The sequence below is a fragment of the Ovis canadensis genome, chromosome 23 (genome assembly GCF_042477335.2).
Source record: "Ovis canadensis isolate MfBH-ARS-UI-01 breed Bighorn chromosome 23, ARS-UI_OviCan_v2, whole genome shotgun sequence".
Classification (NCBI taxonomy): domain Eukaryota; kingdom Metazoa; phylum Chordata; class Mammalia; order Artiodactyla; family Bovidae; genus Ovis; species Ovis canadensis.
Window position 1 is genome coordinate 44,348,561 of NC_091267.1, and position 25,833 is coordinate 44,374,393.

Here is a 25,833-nt window from a genome sequence, read left to right on the forward strand (position 1 = left end):
GTCATGCCCTATTAAAATAGTTGTGTACACTTCCATAGGGGTATGTTTATTGCAGGTATGTATCTTATAGAGTTTGGAGGAAGTATAGCCATCTTTTCTTATTGTATTCTCACTGTAGTATTTACTAGTTGGCTATCTGTTAGATAGGGAGTGGGGAATGATACAGACCTGATATCTCAGTCTGAATTATCTATGACTACTTGAGATACAGGAAAATATGGTTCCTATGATAGGAGATATAGCTGCTTAATTAGATATCATCTTTTGCTAACAGGGTCTCTTTGTTTACATCAATATGTCTAGATGACTGTGGCTCAGATCATGAGCTAGCTTCCTATTGCAAAATTCAGGCTTAAATTGAAGAAAGTAGGGGAAACCACCAGGCCATTCAGGTATGACCTCAATCAAACCCCTTATGATTATACAGTGGAGGTGACAAATAAATTCAAGGGATTAGATCTGGTAGACAGAGTATCTGAAGAGCTATGGATGGAGGTTTGTAATGTACAAGAAGCAGTGACCAAAACCATCCCCAAGAAAAAGAAATGCAAGAAGGCAAAGTAGTTATCTGAAGAGGCTTTACAAATAGCTGAGGAAGGAAGAGAAGTGAAAGGCAAGGCAGAAAGGGAAACATATACTCAACTGAATGCAGAGTTCCAGAGAATAGCAAAGAGAGATTAGAAACCCTTAAATGAACTAGCAGAGAGATAAAGGAAAATAATTGAAGGGGAAAGACTAGAGTTCTCTTCAAGAAAATCGGCGCTAATGGGACATTTATGCAGGGATGCACATGATAGAGGACAGAAGTGGTAAGGACCTAACAGAAGCAGAAGAGACTAAGGAGAGGTAGCAAGAACACACAGAAGAATTAAACAAAAAGGTCTTAGTTACCCAGATAACTACGATGGTGTCGCTCACCTAGAGCCATCCTGGAGTGTGAAGTCAGGTGAGCCTGATAAAGCATTACTATGAACAAAGCTAGTGGAGGTGATGAAATTCCAGCTGAGCTATTTAAAATCTTAAAAGATGATGCTGTTAAAATGCTGCACTCAATATGTCAGCAACTTGGAAAAACTCAGCAGTAGCCACAGGACTAGAAAAGGTCAATTTTCATTCCAGTGCCAAAGAATGTCCAAACTATCATATAATTGTGCTCATTTCACATTCTAGCAAGGATATGTGCAAAATCCTTCAAGCTAAGCTTCAGCAGTATGTGAACTGAGAACTTCCAGATGCACAAGATGGTTTTCAAAGAGGCAGAGGAAGCAGAGATCAAATTGCCACCCTTTGTTCGATCATGGAGAAAGCAAGAAAATCCCAGAAAATCATCTACTTCTGCTTCATTGACTATGCTGAAGCCTTCTGTGGATTGTAACACACTGTGGAAAATTCTTAAAAGAGATGAGAATGCCAGATCACCTTAGCTGTCTCCTGAGAAACCTGTATATGTGGGTCAAGAAGCAACAGTTAGAACCGGACATAGAATGACCTGTTCAGAATTGGGAAAAGAGTACTCTGCTTATTTAACTTATATGCAAAATGTAGGACTAGATGAATCACAAGCTGGAATCAAGATTGCCAGGAGAAATATCAACGACCTCAGATACACTGATGATACCACTCTAATGGCAGAAAGTGAAGAACTAAAAAGCTTCTTAATGAGGATGAAAGAGGAGAATGAAAAGTTGACTTGAAACTCAACATTAAAAAAAAACTAAGATCATGGCATCTGGTCCCATCACTTCATGGCAAATAGAAGGGGAAAAGTAGCAGTGATGGATTTTATCTTCTTGGGCTCCAAAATCACTGTGAACGGTGACTGCAACCGTGAAATTAAAATATACTTGCTCCTTAGAAGGAAAGTTATGACAGACCTGGACAGTGTATTAAAAAAGCAGAGATACCACTTTGCCGACAAAGGTCCATATAGTTGAAAATATCATTTTTCCAGTAGTTGTGTACAGATGTGAGAGTTGGACCATAAAGAAGGCTGAGCACCGAAAAATCGATGCTTTTGAACTGTGGTGCTGGAGATGACTCTTGAGAGTCCCTTGGACTGCAAAATCAAACCAGCCAATCCTAAAAAATCAACCCTGAATATTCATTGGAAGGACTGATGCTGAAGCTCCAATACTTTGGCCACCTGATACTAAGAGCTGACTCATTAGACAAGACTCTGACGCTGGGAAAGATTGAAGGCAAAAGGAGAAGGGGGCAACAGAAGATTAGATTGTTAGATACCATCACTGACTCAATGGACATGAATTTGAGCAAACTCTGGGAGATAGTAGAGGACAGAGGAACCTGGCATGCTGCAGTTTATGGGGTCTCAAAGAGTTGGACCTAACTTAGTGACTAAACAACAACAACAACGTCTTACTCTTTTTATTCATTGATTTAAACTCTGCTGTTATTATGGGCACCTCTTTCCACCTGTGATAGCAAATCTGAGAACCAGAATCAGGCTAAAATTCTCTTGCACCTTCGCAAATAAGCACTGAAATTTCAGGCAAGTATTGGAAGTTAGGTATTGATCACTTCTAGTTCCCTAATTCCAAATATGTCTTTAGAAATATTCCATGTATTTCTTGTCTTTTTGAAGGGATATTCTTACTACTCTCAAATGGCATTTCCATTTCATGACCATTGAACATTTGTACATTGAGTAAATAGAGTATTCTGGTTTTATTGTGTTCATATGAAAACAAATGTTACATAGATCAGTCAGGTAAGTTTATTGAGTTAAGAGAAATATTTTCAGTGGAAAGGTTAAATGCTTTTCTGTCTAACACTGGGGAGATGTTCCCACTTTGCTTATCTGTAGGTTTTAGTTGTCAAACTTCATTCTAATAGAAAATTTAGTTTTAATAATCAGGTGCATAATAATTAAATAGTCAAAAGAGTAAACTGATGGAATTTATTTAAGCTTGAAAATTTATTCTGTTTGACATTCCTCTATAATCAGTGTTTTCTATGACAGGTTTTGAATGGCTATGATTGAAAACATGTAAGCAGGAAAGCACTTCAGCTTATGCTTTATAAAGCATTCTTGACAATAGACAGTAGTAGAATTTACAAAATAGACATATTTGTTTGGCAAGCCAAATTAGTCCCTTGTCTCTCTCTGGATGTTGAAATCATTCACTTATATGTGTTAAATATTAAAGGTGATGGGTACAGAGAGGGTAACTTTTGAATCATGTTTTTTCACATGCAATCTGGCTTTTCAAGTCTTTTTTAGATTGTCAGTGTAGAGCATAAAGCTTTCTTTTGGTGATTGTGAATGTAAATCTGAAATTTACATGTAAAATCATTCTTTGTGATTCTTCTAGTGATTACAAGCGTAAATGTTGAGTTATACAGCTGCAACCATCACTGATTTCCAAACTTTAATTAGAAATTTCTTCAGTATTTTAATTTGAATCTACTTCTTGCTTTTTTCTTTTACCCCTTGCTTATACTGGTTAACTTTCTAATAGAAAGACAGATGAGTTTCCTTAACATCATGTGCTTTACAACTCCCGAGTCTCTTACTCATTTTGACATATGAAACTTTAATGGCTAACACATAGCTTAATAGTTATACTGAATCAAAGCATCTTGGTACATGGTAGTATCTTTACAGTATTTTTTTTGTAATTTATTTTTAATTGAAGGATAATTGCTCTATAATATTGTGTTGGTTTCTGCCAAATGTCAGCATGAATCAGCCATAAGTATACGTATGTCCCCTCCCTCTTGAACCTAACAGTATTTTTACTTATAAATTTTGGAATTTATTTCAGAAAGCATTTGAGAAGAATCAAGATAGCAAACTATTCTTTTGAGTTTAAAGATGAGAACATAGTAACATCTAATTCTAAACCCTTTCTAGAATTCTAGGAACTTGCTATATTTTCTTCTGGAGTTTTATTTGTGTTAATTATTTTGCAGGTCCTTCACAGGGTGGCCCAGGTCCTCAGTATCCTAACTACCCACAGGGACAAGGTCAGCAATATGGGGGTTACAGACCGGCACAGCCTGGACCCCCACAGCCGCCGCAGCAGAGGCCTTATGGGTACGACCAGGTAAGTTACTTGGCCAGCTGTATGGCTGCCCCATTGTGTGCTCACTCTTGATTAGCTTAAATGTTTTTCGTTTTTCCCTCCTTTTGTTTATAGCATGAGTTAACCAAAAAAAAGTATTTTCTCTTGAGTCTTTTTCATAGAATGCTAGCACAGTCAATGGCAACCCACTCCAGTACTCTTGTCTGGAAAATCCCATGGACTGAGGATCCTGGTAGGCTGCAGTCCATGAGGTCGCTAAGAATCAGACACAACTGAGCAACTTCACTTTCACTTTTCACTTTCATGCATTAGAGTAGGAAATGGCAACCCACTCCAGTGTTCTTGCCTGGAGATTCCCAGGGACGGGGGAGCCTGGTGGGCTGCCGTCTATGGGGTCACACAGAGTTGGACACGACTGAAGCGACTTAGCAACAGCAGCAGCAGCAGAGTTAATCATGGTTACTGTAGCATATAAAACATGGCATTCTCCAGGCACCAGCATTCATTCATTTTCATTCATTTATAGTCTCTCTCTCTAGTCTTTACCCTGCAGGCATGCTTCCCTTAGCCCTTCCAAACATTATTCTGTATTCTAAACCCCTTGGTTTCTCTCATTTCCCTCCTGTTTACTGTTCAAGACTACTCAAGTCTTGACCTGTTGAAATGTGGAGTCCATCTGAGTCAGTGCTCTCCCTGGCTCTCAGCTTCATGTCAGCATAATCACTCCACTTCCTTAGCAGCCACGATGTCCTTTCTCTTTCAATTCATACTCATAACCTTCCTCTGCTGCCTCCTATACCCATATCCATTATGTCAGATATTAATAATCTTTCTTTCTCCCCAGTTATCTTTCCTTCTGCTTCCTTCAGATAAATATAAGTGTATCTCATCCTATGATATCTGTATTCTCTTAAACCTTCTTTTCATCAGTAAATTGCTCAGGCTTAATAATCCTGTGCCACGGTCATTGTTTTATGAATCTTCTCATACAAGCTCTAAATTATTAAGATGATTTATTACATTGGCAGGGTTTTTTTTTTTCTTTTATTGATTTCAGGTTTGTTTAATGTCTTTACAGCGAGGAGAATCTGATCTGTTCACCACTTAAGCTGCCTAAAATACATTCCTTTTTAATGTTAGGGTTACAGGACCAGTGGGGACGATCTGGTTTGAGGAACAAGTCCTATACAATGCCGGTTAGATGCTGAGGCATGAGCAGCCCTTTCGTCAATGCTCTCTCAAGGGGGCAGCCCTCTTGTACTGACACTTCTTAGTTAGGAGGGAAAAATAAAAGGCTTTGTACAGATAAGTAATATTAAAAAGAATGTACTAAGATTAAGTCAAAGGATTAGAGGAAGTTTTATTTAATTGTAAAATAAGTGTTGACTAGTGAGTATTTAAGGACAAGATCCCTGAGCAGATATAATTTAGGCTCATTCTAATCCACGGCTATTGAAAAGTGGTCCTTTACTCCATAATTCAACTAATTTTTATTAATTTCCCATGTGTGCTGGACACTATTCGTATCCTAGATGAGTGAATCCTGGTCCTTATGGCTCATGGACCAACTCTCTCGATCTTCCTTGACCTTACTTTAGCGTTTGACTCGGGTTCCTATTTCCATTCTTAAGTGGTCTTTTTTAGCTTCTTCCTGACTACTGTTTTGTTCCTCTTAATTTCCAGTGATTCCTTTTCTACTTTCTGCTTGTTTCTCACCTTTCTTTTACCCCATCAGTTTCTTTTATCAGCCCTTGGCTTAGTGTTTTTCTCAGTCTCTATTCCTCCTGTCTTACGTTTTCATCTTAGCCCACCCTTTTCAACCCAACTCCAGCTCCATTTTTTCATCTGTGTTCAGAACATCTCTCTGGGAGTCTTGACATTTTCTTCAACTTCATTTTCTTCCTGACTCATCATGTCTCTGCATCTCCTAAGCTTATATCATTCATTAAGTAAATGGTTCTTGAGCAACATTTATATGCCAAGATGGGAATATGTTAGGAAAATTAGATCAGTATGGACTCTGCATTTGTGAACTTAAGTCTAGGTGGGATACAGACAGGTAAGTAGATGATATGATGTAGTGTGAGAAGGTACTTGTATGAGGGAAGGCAAGATTTTTGTGAAAGGAAGCTCTTAACTCAGATATATATTCCTTGGGAAGTATAAGTGTAGGAGCCCAAGGCTGAGAAGATATTAGCCAGCTTGTTGTAGGGAACAGATGGGTATTTTTGTCAGAAAGTGCACTCATGAAGGACTAATGTTAAGATATGTGGCTCAGTAAAGCAGAAGTGCGGGGAGGAAGAGGCGAAAGAGTGGAGAGATAAATTAGGGCCAGGTTAGGAGGACTCTTATAAGCTGTACAGGGGAGCTTGGTCTTTATCTTGCTAGTGGTGTGGGTCAACCAGATTACATTCTCACCAGCAGTGAATGGGAGTTCCTGTCACTCTGCATCCTCATCAGCATTTGATGTTACCAGTGTTCAGAATTTTGGCCATTCTAATAGGTGTGTGGCATATCTCGTCGCTTTATTTTGCATTTCTCCAATGACATATTATATAGACATCCTTTCATGTGCTCATTTGCCATCCATATATCTTCTTTGGTGAGGTGTCCTTTCAGGTCTTTGGCCCATTTTTTAGTAGAGTTGTTTATTTTCTTATTGTTGAGTTGTAAGAATTCTTTGTATGGTTTAGATAACAGTCTTTATCAGATGTGTCTTTTTTAAGTACTGCTTTGTCTTTTTGACTTTTCTTATTTTTTTGACATTGTCTTTCTCAGAGTAGAAAGTTTTAATTTTAATGAAGTCCAGTTTATGAGTTCTTTCTTTCATGGATCACACCTTTGATACTGTATCTGTAAAGTCAGCGCAGAACTCAAGGTCACCTATGTTTTCTCTTATGTTGTCTTCTAGGAGCTTTGTTAGTTTTTTATTTTACATTTAGGTCAAGTTCTTACTTAAGTTAATTCTCTGAATTGAGAAAATCTTAGTTGCTAAGATTTGTATCTAGATTCACTTTTTTGTAAGATGCGGATGTCCAGTTAACTAGCACCACTTGTTGAACGAGACCACCCTTGCACTATTGTATTACCTTTGCTCCTTTGCCAAAGGTCAGTTGACTGTATCTCAGTGGATCTATTTCTGGGCTCTCTATTCACTTCCCTCTATCTATTTTTCTATTCTTTTACCAATTTCACATTGTCTTAATTGCTGTAGCTTGATAGTAAGTCTTGAAGTTGAACATTGTCAGTCTTTGTTCATCTCCTCTATTATTCTGTGGTTATTCTGGGTCTTCTGCCACTCCATTTAAATTTTATAATTATATTGTCAGTATCCAAAAATAACTTGCTAAGATTTTGGTTGGAATTGGGTTGAATCTTTAGGTAAAGTTAGGAAGAACTCTTGTATCTCAACAATACTGGGTTTGCTATCCATGAACATGGAACATCTCTACATTTATTAAGTTCTTTGATTTCTTGTATTACTTTTTAAGTTTTCCTTATACAGTTCTATGTATATTTTATTAGATTTATACCTAAGTTTAACTTGTGGGGGAGAATTCTTATGTAGATGGTATTGTTTTTAATTTCAAATTCCTCTTGCTCATTGTGATAGCTTAGGGTGAATGGTGTGAGATTTATGATCTCTGAAGATGTAGCTTTAGGACCAGAGACCATACTTCATGATGCAAGAGCTTTTGTGTAGCAGAGCTTTATTAAAGTATAAAAAGGGACAGAGAAAGCTTCTGACACAGACATCAGAAGGGGGATGGAGAGTGGCCCTCTCATGAATGTTAGCAAGGGAGTTATATACTTTTCTAATTGGTTATTACAGTAAATCAAAAGAATGTCTCAAGTTGTAAAAATTTTACCAGACCCACTCCCACAGTAAGATAATAGGATTAGAACTTAACAACAGAAAGATTTTACCAGACTCACTCCCATATTATACATTCTAAGATACCAGGATTAGTCAGAAGATTTTCAGGAAGGAGAAACTGTTCTCAGGAAGGATATGTTGTTATATAATCCTTAGTACAGAGTTTAAACCGAGCTGTTTGTTGTGTAATCATCAGTTCCAGGCTTAAAGAAAAAAATGTTTTATGACTCAGACTAAGGAATATAGAGGGGAAAAAAGACGTTTGTCCTTTCCTTCTCCTTGAGAATTCCAGACTCCTCTCTCCTCCTCGGGGACCCTGGACTTCTTATCAACCTGCCTAGCAATTGACTCTCTCAGTTGCTAGTGTATAGGGAAATTTTCTGTGTTAACCTTGTATCCTGCAACCTTGCTTATTAGTTTCAGGAGGTTTTTTTATTGTTTGATTCTTTGGGATTTTCTCCCGAGTCAGTCATGTCATCTGCAAACAAAGACAGTTTTATTTCTTCTTTTCCAATTAGAGTATCTTTATTTCTTTTTCTAATTGCATAAGCTAGGAATTTTAGTACAGTGTTGAGAAAGAGTGGTGTGAGGGGACATCTCTGCTTTGTTCCTGATCTTAGCAGGAAAGTTTCATTAGATCTTAGCAGGAAAGTTTCATTAAATACTATGTTAGATGCTTTTATTTCTACCATAGCATTTATCTCCATGTGACACATTATGTAGTTATTGTTTATTATCATACTCTCTTCCCCTAGACTGTCAGTTCTTTAACGACTTCACCATGTCTGTTTTTATCACTGTTGAGTCTCCACCATCTAGTGGAACACATTGCTGCTGTTATTGTTCAGTTGCTCAGATGTGTCCAGCTCTTTGTGACCGCATGGACTGCAGCACGCCAGGCTTCCCTGTCCTTCACTGTCTCCCGGAGCTTGCTCAAACTCATGTCCATTGAGTTTGTGACGCCATCCAGCCATCTGTCCTCTTGTCATCCCCTTCTCCTCCTGCCCCAGTCTTGCCCAGCATTGGGTTCTTTTCCAGTGAGTTGGCTCTTCTTATAAGGTGGTCAGAGTATTAGAGCTTTAGCTTCAGCATCAGTCCCTCCGATGAATATTCAGGATTAATTTCCTTTAGGATTGACTGGTTTGATCTCCTTGCAGTCCAAGGGATTCTCAAGAGTCTTCTCCAGTACCAGAATTCAGAAGCATTAGTTCTTTGGTGCTCAGCTTTCTTTATGGTCCAACTCTCACATTCATACATGACTACTGGAAAAGCCATAGTTTTGACTGTATGGACCTTTGTTGGCAAAGTAGTGTCTCTGCTTTTTAATAAGCTGTCTAGGTTTGTCTTAGCTTTTCTTCCAGGAAACACATTGAGTAGTCAATAAATATGGTGAGTGAACATATAAGGCCGTCACTTCCTAAATCTGAATGGTGATCATAAGAATTAAGAAACCCCTAAAAAGTATTTTGACAGTAAATTTAAGACCTTTATAGGATTAGGTGAATGAAAAAAAAACAAATTTAAAGCTGGTTGATATTACTCAGCTATTGTTCAGTCTAGGGACTCTCACACCGTACACTCTCTAGAAAATCTCATTTACTCACAGGGTTTCAGTTTATCGTGCTGTTGACTGTCAAATCTCTATTTCTAGTCTGACTTTCTCTTCTGAGCATCAGGTGCCTAGTAGTCATCTGCAGTTAGAAATAGCATATCAGTGTCATATAACCAAAGCATTCATAATCTCTGTGCCACACATTTCTCCTTTCTGTGTTGTCTGTCAGAGAGAGGTACTGTTGCCAAGTTAGAAAGCCATGTGCCACGTTTGGTACTTACATCTTTCTCCATCTCCCTCTCTCCATCTAGTAAATGGCAAAATCTTGTTAGCCTGATCTCCTTCAACATTCTTGTATCCATCCACTTCAAAAAGTGCCTTATCTTTGTTTAGACCATTAATATGTCCTAACTTCATCACAGGATGAAGGATTCTCCCTTGCTATCTTCTTGCATCCTTTCCCATTCATTCTTTACTCTAGTCAGAGGAATTTTGTAATTTAAAAAAGGAAAAGAAAAATTGAAGAAGCAAAGAGAGCGATGCTTTGCTGAGGCTTAGAGAGTAGAAGTGATTGACCCAGGATAACAGAGGTGAGAAGTGGTTGAGCTGGGTGGTAAGTCCTGAGTAACTAGAGACCCAGTCACCGGACCCTCCCTGTACCAGGCTGCCTCCAGCCACACCAGCTTTGTGCAGAGCATCTTCATGCTCTTCTTCTTGAATAACTTTCTGAAGCAGGAATTATAATTATCCTCACTTGTCAGATGAGAAAATCAAGAAAGGGAAGGAAGGTAACTGGCCCCATGGACAAGAAACTGTTAAGCAGGAGAGTTAAAACTAGAAATAGATTTCCGGCTCCAAAACCCTTGCTCTTAACTCTAGAATTTGCTGATGGTTGCAGATATACAGCATTTGGGGGCACTTGTTTTCCTAGTGAAGTGATTAAGTCTAGATCAAGTTACTTAAATTTTCAGGGCTTCAGTTTCTTCATCTATAAAATGGAGATAATGTATACTGCATAGGTAACAGATGAACACAAAGCACTTACGGCATTTGCCATATGCTAAGACATAGGATGTTATTGAGAGATATTAACAGTTAGCTGTGATTGATATTAGACTTCTTACAGACTTCAAGCTGTGTGTTACCAAATAATCAATAGCTTCTACTCCTTATTATTGTACATTCCTTTTTATTTTCCAGTTTCCTAAGCGTTTTTTAACCATTTTTTTCTCCACCTTTGCTTTAGCTGTGTCTCCTATTTGAATTGCCCCTTTTTTCTTTTCTCTGCTATTCAGATTTTACTATTCTTTTAAGGCGCACTGTCTCTGTGAAATATTTTAAAAATTATTTTAGTTGTGTTAACCTTTTCCTTAGGGTTACCTAACCTTAACCTTAGGGTTCTGAATGCTTATAGAACTTGTTCTGTAAATACACTTTATTTGTAAATCTTGTTTTCCCCATTTTTCAGATTTCTTACAGTGATGAGCATAGAATATTTGCTCAGTAAATGTTTATAATTGCTTGAATATCATAATTGGCATACATTATTGAAGAAGTCGTATGTGTCAGGCACTCACCAATACTTGGGGACTAAGAATGGATAAGACCTAGTCCCTATCATTAATTCATACTAGATTCAGCTAGATTATAAGTTCTGTTTAGATAGCACATCAGTTTTTACCTCTGTTCTGCATTCACATCATTCCTAATATGTGCCACTTGCTTTCATCATTACTATCTCATGATATACATTCACTAGGAGAGCGTTTTCTTCCAGCATTAAGACTTGCTTATTTCTAATTTTTTTGTAATTTTTGAAAGCACTTTCTCATGTCCTCTCTTATTTGAGTGTCCTAGCAAACAAATGAGGTATAGAACTCATATAACCTTAAACAAAAAATTGAGATCCAGAGATGAATATGTTACGGCCCCCACCTTATAGGTGAAGAATCTGCATCTCAAAAAATTAACAATAGAGTTGGGACTTAAACTTAGTATTTAGATAATTTTATAGTTGAATAGCAAGTCCCTGTATGCTAAACATTTCTTATTTTAAACTTTGTACTGTAGGAGTTTTTGTGCTTCCCTGGTGGCTCAGACAGTAAAGAATCCACCTGCAGTGCAGAAGACCTGGGTTTGATCCCTGTGTTGGGAAGATCCCCTGGAGGAGGGCATGCCAACCCACTCCAGTATTCTTGCCTGGAGAATCCCCATGGACACATGGGGTTGCAAAGAGTTGAACACAACTGAATGACTAAGCACAGCACATAGGAATTTTTAAACAAAGACAGCAAAGAACCTCGTGAATCCCTGTGTACCCACAAACCAACTTCAACAATTATCAACATTTTACCAATGTTTTGCATACTTCCCATCCTATTTTATTGAGTATTTTAAAGCAAATCCTACCTATAAACGTTTCTTTTTTTAATATTGTTTTTTTAAATGGCCTGTGTAGTTTTTGGCTGTGCTGAGTCTTCATTGCTGTGCGGGGTTTTCTCTAGTTGTGGCAAGTGGGGCTGCTCTTTGTGGTGTGTGGGCTTTTCATTGCAGGGGCTTCTCTTGCTGCAGAGCATGGCCTCAGTAGTTGTGGCACACGGGCTTGGTAGCTCCCTGGCATGTGGGATCTTCTCAGAGCAGGGATCAAACCCGTGTCCCCTGCATTGGCAGTTGGATTCTTAACCACTGGACTGCCTAGGAAGCCCTACACATATTTTAAGATGAGCTCTGACTTTAAATCTTTCTGAATATAATTATGTAAAATACATCAATATTTTTAAAACCTTAATTCTATTTATAGAATTGTATTGTATATATATATATCTATTCTATCTATATATCTGCTTAGATATAGTGGTATTCAGCAGATTTTCAAGTATATCTACTTCTATGGAAGTGTAAACTTTTAGGGTACTACTACTTACGGTATAGGAGGATTTCAACTCTAGAATACTTTCTTGATATAAAATAATTAATATGACTTAGAGGGGGATATTTAGCCAGAGGAAACAGCTGATTATGTGCTTCCAGTGAATACTGTTTTTGGAAAATAAGTGCTTTTATGAGCATCTTTTTAAAACACATTTAAGAAATTTCATTAAAGTAAATTTTTTTCTGGTCTCTCTTTTCTTCTACCTTTCTTTTTTGGAGAAAAAGATTTTCCTTTTCTGAAAACCTGCTTTAACAGTTGTATACTGGACATTGTTTACCTCCCTTGTAGAATGTTTCTATTTCGTTCATTACCTCTTTTATATCTTTACTATATTTTCTTTCCCTTGCTGTCAGCCTACAGGCCCTTCAAACCTACCTTATTAAAAGCAACAAAAGCAAAACAGTCTTTCTTTGATTTTATGTACCAGCTGCCTACCTGGATATGTCTGCTGATACCTCACTGGCCTCAGGGAAAGGCCCAAATTCTATAGACAGGCTATAAGGTTCTTTTACCCTTATCTCCCATCTCTTCATCCTTGCTACTTATCCTAACTTGGTGTTAATAAGTTAATAACATAAGTTATTATAATAATCCAAACAGTTACAGACTTTGTATATTAGCACATAATTTATACACTGATATACACCTTGTCAGAGTTTAGAGCTAGAACTTCTCACTCATTCCTGATCAGTTCATCAAAATTCACCAGAAACTTAAATTCTCATTATGTGCTGTTCTAGGCTCAAAGACTTGGAAATCCATTTGCAGCTGAATGTGATGTCAGAAAAAAATCAGAGATACTGTATACCTAAATAGAGAACAGTTTCTGTATGTTTTGAAAGTAGCTGCTTTTGCTGCAAGACAGTGTAAAGACTGACTTGTGATTTTCTGTGCAAACTATTATGGTCAAATGATCATCTAATTACATTTTAAAATTTATCTTTTAGGGGCAGTATGGAAACTACCAGCAGTGAAGAGTACTTCCATTCCAGTAGCCAGAATCTACTAGCAGTCATATTGTCGCCTCAGCACTGTGGACACCTTCCTGTGAAGAGACCCTTCCATTCCATCTAGTTTTTGGAAAAACCTTGTGGATAAGCGGCTGTTTCATCCGTAAGCAGCCTGTGTGGCTTAGTTATAAAAAGGCTTTAGTAGCTCAAAAATACTCTTGATTTCACATGTCTACTCTAGATGGCAACATTGGACAGAAAATACAATGACATACCCAATTTGCAATGATTTCGGAACTGCGTTTCAAACGGACTGTTACAGACTGAAAGGTGTGAACAGCTTTGTATGTTTATGAAGGTTAAGGGAATTTAATACTTTTCCATAGATTCTTTTGTAAGGGGAAGAGGGAAATGTACACTTTTTACAGCAGCAATATTTTGTATATTATGTTTATTTCATGTGGTGAATATGCAAGGCGGTACACTACGCGCTGGGCAGAATCAGAACTCCTCTGTCAGTGGGGATGGGAGCACGTTGGATGCTTGATTGTGCTGGTCTGAACATGGTGTTCTGTGAAGCTGGAGGTGTTGGGGAAGACAACGCTCCCATGTGTCCCCTACTAGGTTCTTCAGAGGACACTCAGACCCCTTTTTTGTCTTAGCTAATCAGGGGCACTATGGTACAGTTTTGAGTAAAAAGGCGTTTTTTAAAGAAGCTTTCCAGTTTTGTGGACAAAAACCTTTTTTATAAAAGATCATTTATAATTCTGTTTTAAAATGTGAGGCAATAAGAATTACTTCATGTGGGATCTGAAGAATCTTGGTTAACAGTTTCATGTAAGTCCTCTCCTAAAACAGCAATAACTGAACCTGAAAGTTTTGATTTTACCTTGTTTGACTAATCACTAGTAAGTAATATCAGAACATTTTATAAATGATATCAAAGAAGAGTCAACAATGATGCATTTTATTTTTTAACATGAGAAGGATAATTGGTTTCTATAATAAGAATAGTTCAGGAGACTTTATAAACCTTCCTTTCAACTTTTCTTGACTGGAAATAATGCCATTTATAAAGGAATACTTTTACGTTTTCCCCTTTTTTATGTTGGTTAATAGAACACAGAGATGTTTAGGAACATGCTTGCTGATGAGGTTTATTCTGATCTATATTAAAAGCATAGAGGTTGCATTTCAGATCACTCTGTTTTATTAGCATGGTCTATTTAATCATACTTGAGACTGTCCTGTGCCAGATTGTTTGAGCTGAGTTCAGGGATTTTGCATTGGGCAGGAAATCATGCATTGAGAAGTTTATAACCACAATTATTTAAGCGTAATCTGAAAATATCTAGCCCAAAGGTAAGTTGCTATTTTCATCACAGTTGCCTGTGCCCAGGGAATAAGGTATATTCTTTATAATTGGATTGTTTTTTCCCACTTACAACTGGAAACAAAACAGAAGGGGTGCCATAAATTTGAAAAAGCAGAATGTACTGTTCTCAACATACTGTAACCAAAAGGAGAAATTTTAATGTGTCTCCTTGTGTATGAAAGAGAGTGTGCGCGTGTAAGGTCTGAATAAGGCTTTTTCCAACATGGTCAGTAGAAAATGGACATCAAGTTTGAACAGGTAAAGCATGGACAGCCTTATTGTGACTGAAATGCTTTTAGGTTCTGTGCCAATTTTCCACCACTGTGTACTTTGTTGCTATTTAAAACTGTATCAACTCTAACAGAAGAATAAATTATTTGTGATTTTAATTTTCTCGTTTGTTTTTTTAAATTAGATCTCTTTGACTCTCTTGTTCTGTCTGGAGACTCTGCTGTGGGTTTTTTATATAAGTTAGTCTACTATAAGCAGACTATATTTGTATTCTAGGACTATCGAAATTCTCTTGTCATGCCCAAGTTAATTAGAATTAACTGTTCAGTAATCAGCATGTTGTGTGGGCTGTTTGTTATGGAATTCTTTCTCTGAAAATGAAGTCCATGAGGCTATAATCAAGATGACTGAATTAGATAAATGAGTTGAGGAGACGAAATTGTGCTGAACCCAACCTGGTGTAGATATGTTATCTCATTTGAAATAAGCTCAACTGACATTAAGAAATAATTTGTCTTGCCAACCCATCTTCTGTTGTCTTATTCTCCTTTTAATGGAAACTAAAATTGCAATTTTAATAAGCAGAATTTCCTCCAGGACTTTCTTCCTGGAGACTACCACATTTGCAAGGTTTAATTGTTTTATAACAGTCCTGTTTCGTAGAAGTTTTTAATTGGTGGTGACAAAAATTACCTTACTCCTTTGATACCTGGTAAGCTGAATAACTTTACCAGTAGCTTTCTACCAAGTTTGACATCACCATATAGACCATATATTCTAAAACTGGAAATTTCATTTTAGCAAAATGGATTATTATGAAGAAATACCATACCATCCCATGAAATTCCAGAAGCAAAACATTACTAAGAAGAGCAGGGCAGTTATTGATCACGTTTAAACATATTTAACTGTGCTAGTTTAGGCATTTGAAAACATGTTAGTATTCTGTACAGCTTTGATGGCAACTTGTTTTTGGTTTTGTTTTTAATTTTTAATGGCGTTTTCTGTGTGTGTGGAGAAGGGTATGAGGATCTTCGTGTACCAGAAATCTAAATGAGGCACTTAGCAATTCGTGGCTTGTGTTGTCTTTACACCCACCCACAAATTGAAGCAAACACTATGTCCTTTCATTCTTACAATAAATATCTCTAAAAGATAAATACTCTTCAAAGTAACACCTTGGTACCAGCATTCTTCCTGCTCTGGAAATTTTGTATTTTCAGTGTTAACAGTGAATGAAAAATCATCTCAGAATATGTATGGCTAAATTGCTGCCTTTTCATTTTAAAAAGTCATTTATATTAAATCATTAAGGTATTAGCAAAAGTATATTAAGTGTACAATCTTCCTAATTGCATCTCTCAAATGTAACACTTGTTAAGAAGGTTTGATACATTTCTTCCAACTTGATTTTATACACATAAGCGGAGATATTTTCTCTTTTTAAACAAAATTTGAATTGAACTAACCACACTTTTGCAGCCTGTTTTTTTTAATTTAGGTAAAAAATATCTTGGATTTTTTGTTTGTTTTTTACAATTGCAAAAGTAAAGCTTTCATAAACTTATCTGGCAAGGTTTTTTTGCTTTTGTTTTTATATGATTGTTGGAATATTTCTAAACTGTAAATTTTAGTATGTTAGGTTTAAGGCCATGTACATTATCTTCCTAAAGGATATATCCTTGCTAACATGAGATTACTAGCCTTGTTAATTTTTGCATTTCTAATAGACTTTTAAAAAATGCTATCTCAGAATTTAATTTGAATTAACATTTGATTTATTTGTAAGTTTGAGCATCTGAAATACTGAAAGGGAGTTTATTATTTTTTGCTGTGAAATGGCTTTCAATGTTCTTTGTACATTTCCTTTGGGCATATAAGAGAGACAGGAAATTGTATAAATACATACACACAAATTACAAAATTATATATGGTTCTCTAAATGCAGATGTTAATTCTCTTTCTATATTGCCCATCTCTTTAGTCTCTATTATTTAAACTGTAGATATAGTATTGATATCTTTTACTGTATTAAAGTTTTAAGACTTCACATATTCAATTTCATAGCTTCTTAGCACCTCCCTAACTTCCAAATTTATGAGAATATTCCCCATACTTATTTTACTTTTTCTAAAACTTATTGTACATGATATGATTTAGAGCTTAGTTTTTTTCCTATATGATAGCCAGTTGTTTCAATATCATTTACTGAATAAACCAACTTATTTGAGAAGTCACCTTATTTTGTTTATCTAAAAAATTAATTATAGCTAAGGCATGCTTGATTTATGCCATTTCAAAGACTAGTTAGATTTATTTAAATATGGCTTCATTTAGTTGGCATCAAGTTATTAATTTTTCCCCCTCACAAGGGTTTTACTATTGGCTAAGAGTTAACTGCCATGGTATAAATAATGAGTGACATCTTAATAGTAAGAGAATTATTGAAATATACATTATACATATACATTCATATATTTATGTGTATTATATGTTTGTATATATATGGATATATGTATGTATATAGTAAAAAAATTTTTTTTCCTGATAGGGATCTATAGTTTAAGAACTTAGATGTATGAGCAGTGCATTTATGTTTAGGCTATAATTTGTAACTATGGTAATATACTGAGAGGTTTTTTGTGAGAGGTACATTATAAATAATTATTTAATGTTAAAATAAGTGAATGGAAAATCCTGAATGTTATGAGATTTTTCATCATTTTTGGTCTCTTCTTAGGAAATACTGATGATAATCAGTAGTCTCCTCTCTTCTTTTAAAAATAACCCCCAAGTTTTGGGTGACACATGGCCGCCTACCTGGTGACTACATTTTACAGCTTCCTGTGGAAGAGGGGCTGGAGTGATGTGTGTAACTTCTAGATAACATTTTTTAAAGTATGCTCCATTTTCTCTCTCCCATTTCCCGAGGGCTTACATATCACATATTAGTGGGGAGATCCAAACTTAACAGATCAGAAAATTACTTAGAGAATGACCGTGCAACTAAATTAAATGAAGAGTCTCCTGAACGGCCTCCTGGATCCCCCCACTGCCTGTCTGCCTGGATGGTGACGTGAGAGAAGTAACACTTCTGCTCATGAGGCTCTTTGTTGTATCAGCAAACCCCATACTGTCATGTAGGGTCACGTAGGGGAGGGCCAGTTCATACTGCCCTGTGACATATTCTGTGTGGAGTCATAGTTTTTAGAAGTGACACGTTTTTATTGTGTGTGTGGTGTTCTTCATAGTTAGTTCATATTCTTAACTAGTGAAACAGGACAAAACCCATTATATTTCCTTTAAGATCATATTCAGCTTTCCACCACTTGAGTTAGCTAAATACTGTATTTAGTAACAATAGATTTAGTTAAAGTACTGGTAAAACATATACTTACTATTTATTATCATTTGGCATCTTTATAAATTTTATAAATAGCATGTTTTCTAAATACTTACTTTGAGGATTATGGTTTAGATAGGACTTCATAAAATCTCTTACGTTTTTAATTTTATTATGGCTTCTTCTGCTTTAGCTTGATCTTTGGACCCTTTTTCCTAATGTTTTCTTGCTATTTCCTTAGTTTTCTGACTCTCATTATCTGAAGTGTATACATTGATTCTAGTTTACCTGCCAACTTTCCTTTGGAGGGGGGAGGGTGGTAAGATGTACTAAAAGCATTCTAATTTTATACCTGTAGTATCTTTTATCATTCAGCTTCAGGTCAAATATAAAGAATTTAATATCTATAGGAAGTGTAACTCTATTAGCTATGGAAGGATATCTTGGAATATTGATTATTTTTCATACTTTTTCATACACATCAAGTTTTTTGAACTTTTAAGACTCCTGACATCATGGACCAAAATACTGTCTATAGCTATCAAGGGTTTTATCTTCTATCTATGCAACTATATCAGGGGATTATTTCTGTTAATGTTTAGCTGAGTAAATTAATAACAAGGAAGTGTGGCATTGGCTTTCTTTTCAGTAGTAATATTAGTCTGTCCATAGAAATCCTATTCCTATTCATTAATTTCAGTATTCCATTCTTTCCTGAGATCTTGCTTCACAGTAAGCTTTCATACTTCAAACTCAACATGTTAGTGCTCAGTCCTCATTCCCACATAAACACAACCATTTTGAAAACATGAACTGATATTAATTACCCCCTTGGCACCAGAATTCAGGATTTCCTGATGCGGCACGCTAATGTAAAATGCATTAGTGCAAATGCTGGCTCCAAGGGGTAATACTCTCTAAATAAACACGGCAATGTTTTTCTTTATTCACGATTCTCAGGCTATTCTAAAAGTCATTCATCCTCCTTCAGCCCTCCCACCCCCAAAGCATTTTGAGTTTTAATAAGTTATAACTGGATTTTCATAAGAAGAAATTGAATTGAAGTTGCAAATCAGTGGCACTTAACTCTTTGGTTCTTTGAAATAAAATATACCTCAATGTTCCCATGATTAAAGGACTTTGGACCATAATTTACGATAGTCTTCTGGGAGGTAACAGTTGTCATTAATATCACTAAACAGATCATTTGATTTTAAAATTTATTTGGAAATGGAAAATGATTAAGATCAGTCACTCAAAGTCAGAAAGAATGTGTATGGAGTTTTTTGAGTTTGTTTTGGGGTGTGTATGTATTTGAACATTCCGTGTAGACTTCCAATCAAGTAGGGATGGTTCATGTTTTGATGTATTATCTCTGAATGCATACTAATAACTAATACTGCTACTGTAAGATAGGACAAAAAAATGAACCAAAGCAGATATAGTCATGCTCAAAGAACCAAGTATCTCTGGAACAAAAACAGAATAAAAATGTGAATTGGTGAGTGAGACTGAAATCACAGATCACCTGGGTTTTGAGTCTAGAAGCTGGTAGTGGTACTTAAGAAATTGACTCCTGTGAAGTAATAAAAACTAAAAGTAATAACAAGATTGGACACTGGAGCCAAGTTTACTATTTAACATCAGAGAAGTGCGAATGTGACTCTTCCCAACTGTTCACACATCCAAAAGGAGGTTTTTTTTTAACCAGGCAGCTAAGTATAATGATGCTAGATAATACATATTTAGCATCTTAATATGGAGCAGAACCAAGGTATTCTGAAACTTGGTAATTAGATCTAAAATATTCCTAAAATAATTATTGTAGGGAAAGAAGTTTTTAGAGATTTGGCTCTGAATTTTCTGCAAGGGTCCAGGAGTACAGAAAGACTGCAGAAAGAAGGAAGAAGGGTGGGGAAGAGAGAAAAAAAGTACAAGTAAAGCCTTCTTTAAATAAACCCATGAACTAAAATTTCAAGATATGTCAGAATCACTTGGAAGAACATGTATTCCCACTATATAAAATTAAAGATATAGAATGGTCTGACATTTTAAAATGTGAATGCTTAAGCAGCTCAAGGAAATTTATTCAGTCACATCCTTGAATGGATATGAAATTACAAAATAAAAACATGAAGAAACATACATAAAAACCACTGAGAAATCTTACAAGTAAAAATTAATATCACTGAAACAAGCTCAATTGGCATAAACTCTAGGCTGGGTACAACTGAAGAGGAAATTTGTGATTTAGATGACAGTGTGAGAAACTGTCTCATACAAGAACACCAAACATTAAAATATGTATATGAATGAAGGAACATTGAAGAGAGATGGAAGTGAAGGCAGAGTTTCAATAAGGTAGCTCCAGAAGAAGATACAGGGGTTAGTAGGAAAGCTATGCATAGATAAAAGCTGACAGTTTCCCCCAATTCAGTCTATTAATACTTGAATTATCAATTTGCCCTAGGTCCAGTGAGGGCAAGGAAAGTGAATCCATATTTAGATAACATTATGGTGGTATTCAAAACATCTAAAAATTACCTGAGAGAAAAGACACATTACCTGTGAAGAAATAAAATTTTGGCAAGAGAATTAATCTGCAACAATCTAAAAGACACAGAGAAGTCAGGTACTGAGGGAAAATAAGTCAGTCTAAATGTTATTCCTAGCTAAACTAGCCTTCAGTGAAGGCAAAATAGAAGTGTTTAGACTTGCAAAGACCAAGAGAATTTATTATCCATGGAAGGTGTACTTCAGCAAAGAAATAATAATGATCAGAAGAAGGTATAGTATGATGAAAAGAGATTACATAGAATTTGTCAAATGTAATTATTCATAGGAAACAGATTGCTTCTTTAGGGGATGGAAAAGAAAAAGTGTTAGTCACTCAGTCGTGTCTGACTGTTTGCAATTTGCAACCCCATGGACTGTAGCCCTCCAGGCTCCTCTGTCCATGGAATTTCTCAGACCAGAATACTGAAATGGGTAGCCATTCCCTTCTCCAGGGGATCTTCCCAACGCAGGGATCAAACCTGGCTCTCCTGTATTGCTGGCAGATTATTTACCATCTGAGCCACTAGGGAAGCCCATGGAAAGGAAAGGTGAAGGTGAAAAAAGGTAAAGGTTAAAAAAAAATCATAAATTTAAATGTGGTAGGTTGGTTGCATTCATGATCTCAGTTCTCACCCCTCTCTGAGTTCATGCGCTTTTGCCATGTGACTTTGCACTTCCTCTCCCTGAAGAGGCTGAGTTCATTTTCTGGGTTCTGGATTCTGACTTTGGCTATGTGACTTGGTTTTCACCCATGGGTTGTTAGCAGATGTAACTTGTATAGAGTGCTTGTAGAGTGCTGGTGCAGTTCTGCCTCCACTCTGCCTTTGCCTTTGCCATGGAAATCTGCCCAGGCTAACCAGCCCAGGAATGGGAGAGACACGAGAGGCGAAGCCAGATCAACACAGTGGACACCAGGCAAGATCAGCAAAGCCACGCGGCCAGGCAGCTGACCACAGGTTAGATTCAAGTCTAGTCCAGATCAACTATACCCTGCAGGCTCTTAAGCTCTTTTTTTTGTTATATGTCACTGACTGTGTGTATGTATTTCTTTGTTATGAAGCATTATTGCAGCCATAGATAGCTGATACAATAACAAGATACAAGATAGGAAGTGTATAGGTTTTCTTTCATGTTCAGGGGAAAGACTGAAAAACTTTAGACTTCGTTGGAAATTTTTAGGGTATAATTGTAAGAGTAATGTTAAAAGTGTCAGCATAAAGAATGAGTCATGTTAAAAAACAAATATAGTTAATAAATTTAAGAGTCAGCAAAGAGGGAGGAAGAGGAAAAAAGGAGAAGAATAGAGAAAATGTGGTAACCCAGTGGAAGGAAGAAAAAGTGATGGGGTGGTAAAAACTCATGAAAGAATATCATAGAATTAGATCTAAATACATCAGTCACAGTAAGTATAAACAGATTAAGCTTACTTATTATACGATATTAAATTGGGAAACCCAACTATTCTTATTACTAAAACCATAACAAAAAGGTAGAAAAAAAACAGGTATATTAATATCAAAGTAGAATTTATAAGCAAAAGCAGTAATAGAATAAAGGATCTGAAGTAATTAAATAGAAAAACCACTTAAGGTATAATAACTTTGGAATATATAAAGCAAAAACTGAGAATTAGAAGCAAAAATGTAAAACTGCAAGACCATAGTGAGTGAAAGTCACTCAGTCATGTCTGACTCTTTACAACCCCATGAAATTCTCCAGGCCAGAATACTGGAGTGGATAGCATTTCCCTTCTCCAGGGGATCTTCCCAACCCAGGGATTGAACCCAGGTCTCCTGCATTGCAGGCAGATTCTTTACCAGCTGAGCCACAAGGAACGCCTGCATGACCATAGTGGAAGGATTTTAATCTCTTTCTAGCAGAAACTTGGCTCTGCTATCCAGACAACAATAAGGATAGAGAAAGAGTCTGTCTAATAGAAATGTAGTATCAGCTCCATATGTAACTAAAATGTTTTCTAGTAGCACATTTAAAAGTATGGAAACAGAGAAACTTAATAATATATTTTGTGTAACCCAGAGTACCCCAAATGCTATTTCAAGAGAGAAAATTCATGAGCTGTTTCACATTCTGTTCAAAGTAAGTCTTAGAAATCGAGTTTGTATTTCATACAGTGCATCACTCGTCACATCTCAAGTGCTCAGCAGCCCCATCTTAGTGGCTACCATGCTGGATGGCCTTGATGCAGAAAATCTAATAGGTAAATATAAAGTCCTATACCTGACAGTATACACTTTTTTCAAGTATATGTAATATTTACAAAAATTGACCTTATGCTAATTTATAAAATCTGATCAAATTTTACAGAATCCATGTTGGATGAGTCACTATCTGACAATGGTACATGTGCTAGGCACTTGAAAATTTTATTAATAAACATCTGTGGTTAAAGAGAAAATTGCAGTGGAAATTTAAAAGATTTAGAACTGAGCTAAAATAAAAGTCAATATAAAAGCTCGTGAGGTGTTGATGCAACAGTTCTTAGAAGTAAATTGATAGTCTTGAATGTCTTTATGTGAAGACAAAAAGGTGGAAAATAAATTCAACTCAGGAATATGGATGAGGAAGCCAAAACTAAACACAAAACAATCTAAGGAAGATTTTTAAGGGGAATAATAAAGATTGTAAATTAATAAAATAAGACAGGATCATCAAGTAAGAACCACATCTGTGTTTTGAAAATAACAGAGGTATAATTTGACCACAAAATAATATTAAGGTACAAGTAAGTACCCCAGGGACGGAGGAGCCTGGTGGGGTGCCATCAGAGTCGGACATGACTGAAGTGACTTAGCAGCAGCAGCAGCAAGTAGTTTGAGAGAGAGAAAGGAGTTTGATTACAAATGCACTGTGTATTCCAAATATTTGCTAGAACTATAAAAGATCTGTATAGCCAACCTGATCATAAACTTCATGCATTTCGTATTAATATCTCAAAATAGACGTAGGATGTGGTCTTTGGCTTCTTTGGGAGTCATGACTAGATTTAGAAATGAAACCGAATTCTTTCATCACTTTATAGCTCATTTATGAATCTTCCTGTTGCTCAAAGGGAGTCATTGTCAGCTCCCTGAAAGCAGGGACTTTGTCTATTGCTGGTCTCTCAGTGTGGAATAATGCCTGATATGTAAAGGAAATTCCGTAAGTATTAGTTGAAAGTGTATCAGGAATGTTGGTTATGAATTAGGATGTAGAAATTTAGGAATCATAAATGAAGTAATGAAACAAATGGGTTAAAATAGAAGGTTTTTATTATTATCAATAACATGGGTCCACAATTCCGTTTTCAAAACTCCCCAGTCCTGACCTGTCCTGAGGTCATCTGCCTGCAAAGCCTGGCCTGTCTTTATCTGACTCAGATTCCCCTTGAGGTATGGATGTAAGATACTGTATATGAAATATCTTGTCTTAGGAGTTTCAGATAAGGGATTGTGAACCTGTGTCAATATCTGTGGTGGTTTAGTTGCTAAGTCTTGTCCAACTCTTTTGTGACCCCATGGACAGCCCTCCAGGTTCCTTTGTCTGTGGGATTTCCCAGGCAAGGATGCTGGCGTGTGTTGCCATTTTCTTCTCCAGGGGATCTTCCCAACCCAGGGGATCAAACCTGCATCTCCTGCATTGCAGGTTTCTTTACCAACTGAGCCACCTAAGCTGTATAATAGAACAACACATTTCATTTTTAAGTAGGCAAGGAGTAGTTGCCTGTTTATAGTGGTGACTTATTAATGAATTATAGAATTGCAATAAGTTTATGGTTATAAAATGATAAGCAAAGCTAACTTTGTCTTATTTCCCCTTGTTAATAAAAAAAAAGGAAATCTCAGGGATGTCTGTTTAGATGAGGAGAATGATGACATTGATGACAACATTCCTGTCTTTGTTTTGGTTTCTGTTATTCTCTATTCTGTGCCCAGAGCTAAATGATTAGGATTCTGCAACTTACTAAGAAAAAAGTGCAGTTTTCCTCCTTGACCCCTGTAGCCCGCTGTGTGATACATAGAATGATCTTGCCATCAGGAACTTCGTCCTCTCCGCATCTCTCTTGTACCCTTGGCTGCGCGCCCATCCTACCTTAACAATGCCCCTTCTGTTTCCTAGAGCTTCTCCCCCACCTCTCCATCACCCTCCACAAACATACCTTTACATTCCAAGTGGCTTTCCTTACTGCATAATATTCACTCAACCATATTCAGTCAAGTTGCCTGTTAAACCTGTTTCCTTTGTTAACATTTTATGGCTTCTGAGCATTTCCAAGTTCCTCTGGTAGACAGCTCCCTTACATGAGGGGCTCCTGACGTGGCATTACTGTTACTAATAATTTGTCTTTTCTTACAAGAAATAGATAGCAAGAGCTCCTTGGAATACCTTGGTGAGCACGTGTGGGATCTGTACATTCATATTTGGACTGAGGCATTGAGAAGTTTGCCACGACAGAGAAAGGAAAGGGTATGAAAATTCAGGCTGACAAAGATAAGCCATATTCTATCATTTCAGTTTGGAAACTCATAAAACACGAGTCTTAGGTGAAATATAGTATATTCAGGTCAAACTAGGAAGTAGTATTTCTTTCTGAAGATAATTTTACAGAGGAGTCTCAGTGATATAAGGAGGACTGAATGGCTTTATATTTTGGGGCTCCAAAATCACTGCAGATGGTGATTGCAGCCATGAAATTAAGACGCTTACTCCTTAAAAGAAAAGTTATGACCAACCTAGATAGCATATTCAAAAGCAGAGACATTACTTTGCCGACTAAGGTCCATCTAGTCAAGGCTATGGTTTTTCCTGTGTTCATGTATGGATGTGAGAGTTGGGCTGTGAAGAAGGCTGAGCACCGAAGAATTGATGCTTTTGAACTGTGGTGTTTAAGAAGACTCCTGAGAGTCCCTTGGACTGCAAGGAGATCCAACCAATTCATTCTGAAGGAGATCAGCCCTGGGATTTCTTTGGAAG

At 36.7% G+C, this 25,833-nt stretch overlaps 1 protein-coding gene across 8 annotated transcripts in view; it reads left to right on the top strand.

The window, feature by feature from the left end:
* SS18 (SS18 subunit of BAF chromatin remodeling complex) overlaps nt 1-15,121 on the top strand; it is a 72,503-nt gene extending 57,382 nt beyond the window's left edge. For all 8 annotated transcript variants that reach the window (XM_069569215.1, XM_069569219.1, XM_069569220.1 and 5 more), the window contains 2 exons: nt 3,934-4,067; nt 13,355-15,121. In XM_069569215.1, the coding sequence (XP_069425316.1) occupies nt 3,934-4,067; nt 13,355-13,381 (161 nt within the window). In that variant the 3' untranslated portion in view covers nt 13,382-15,121. The remainder of the gene's footprint in view (nt 1-3,933; nt 4,068-13,354) is intronic.
* The last annotated feature ends 10,712 nt before the right edge of the window (nt 15,122-25,833 follow it).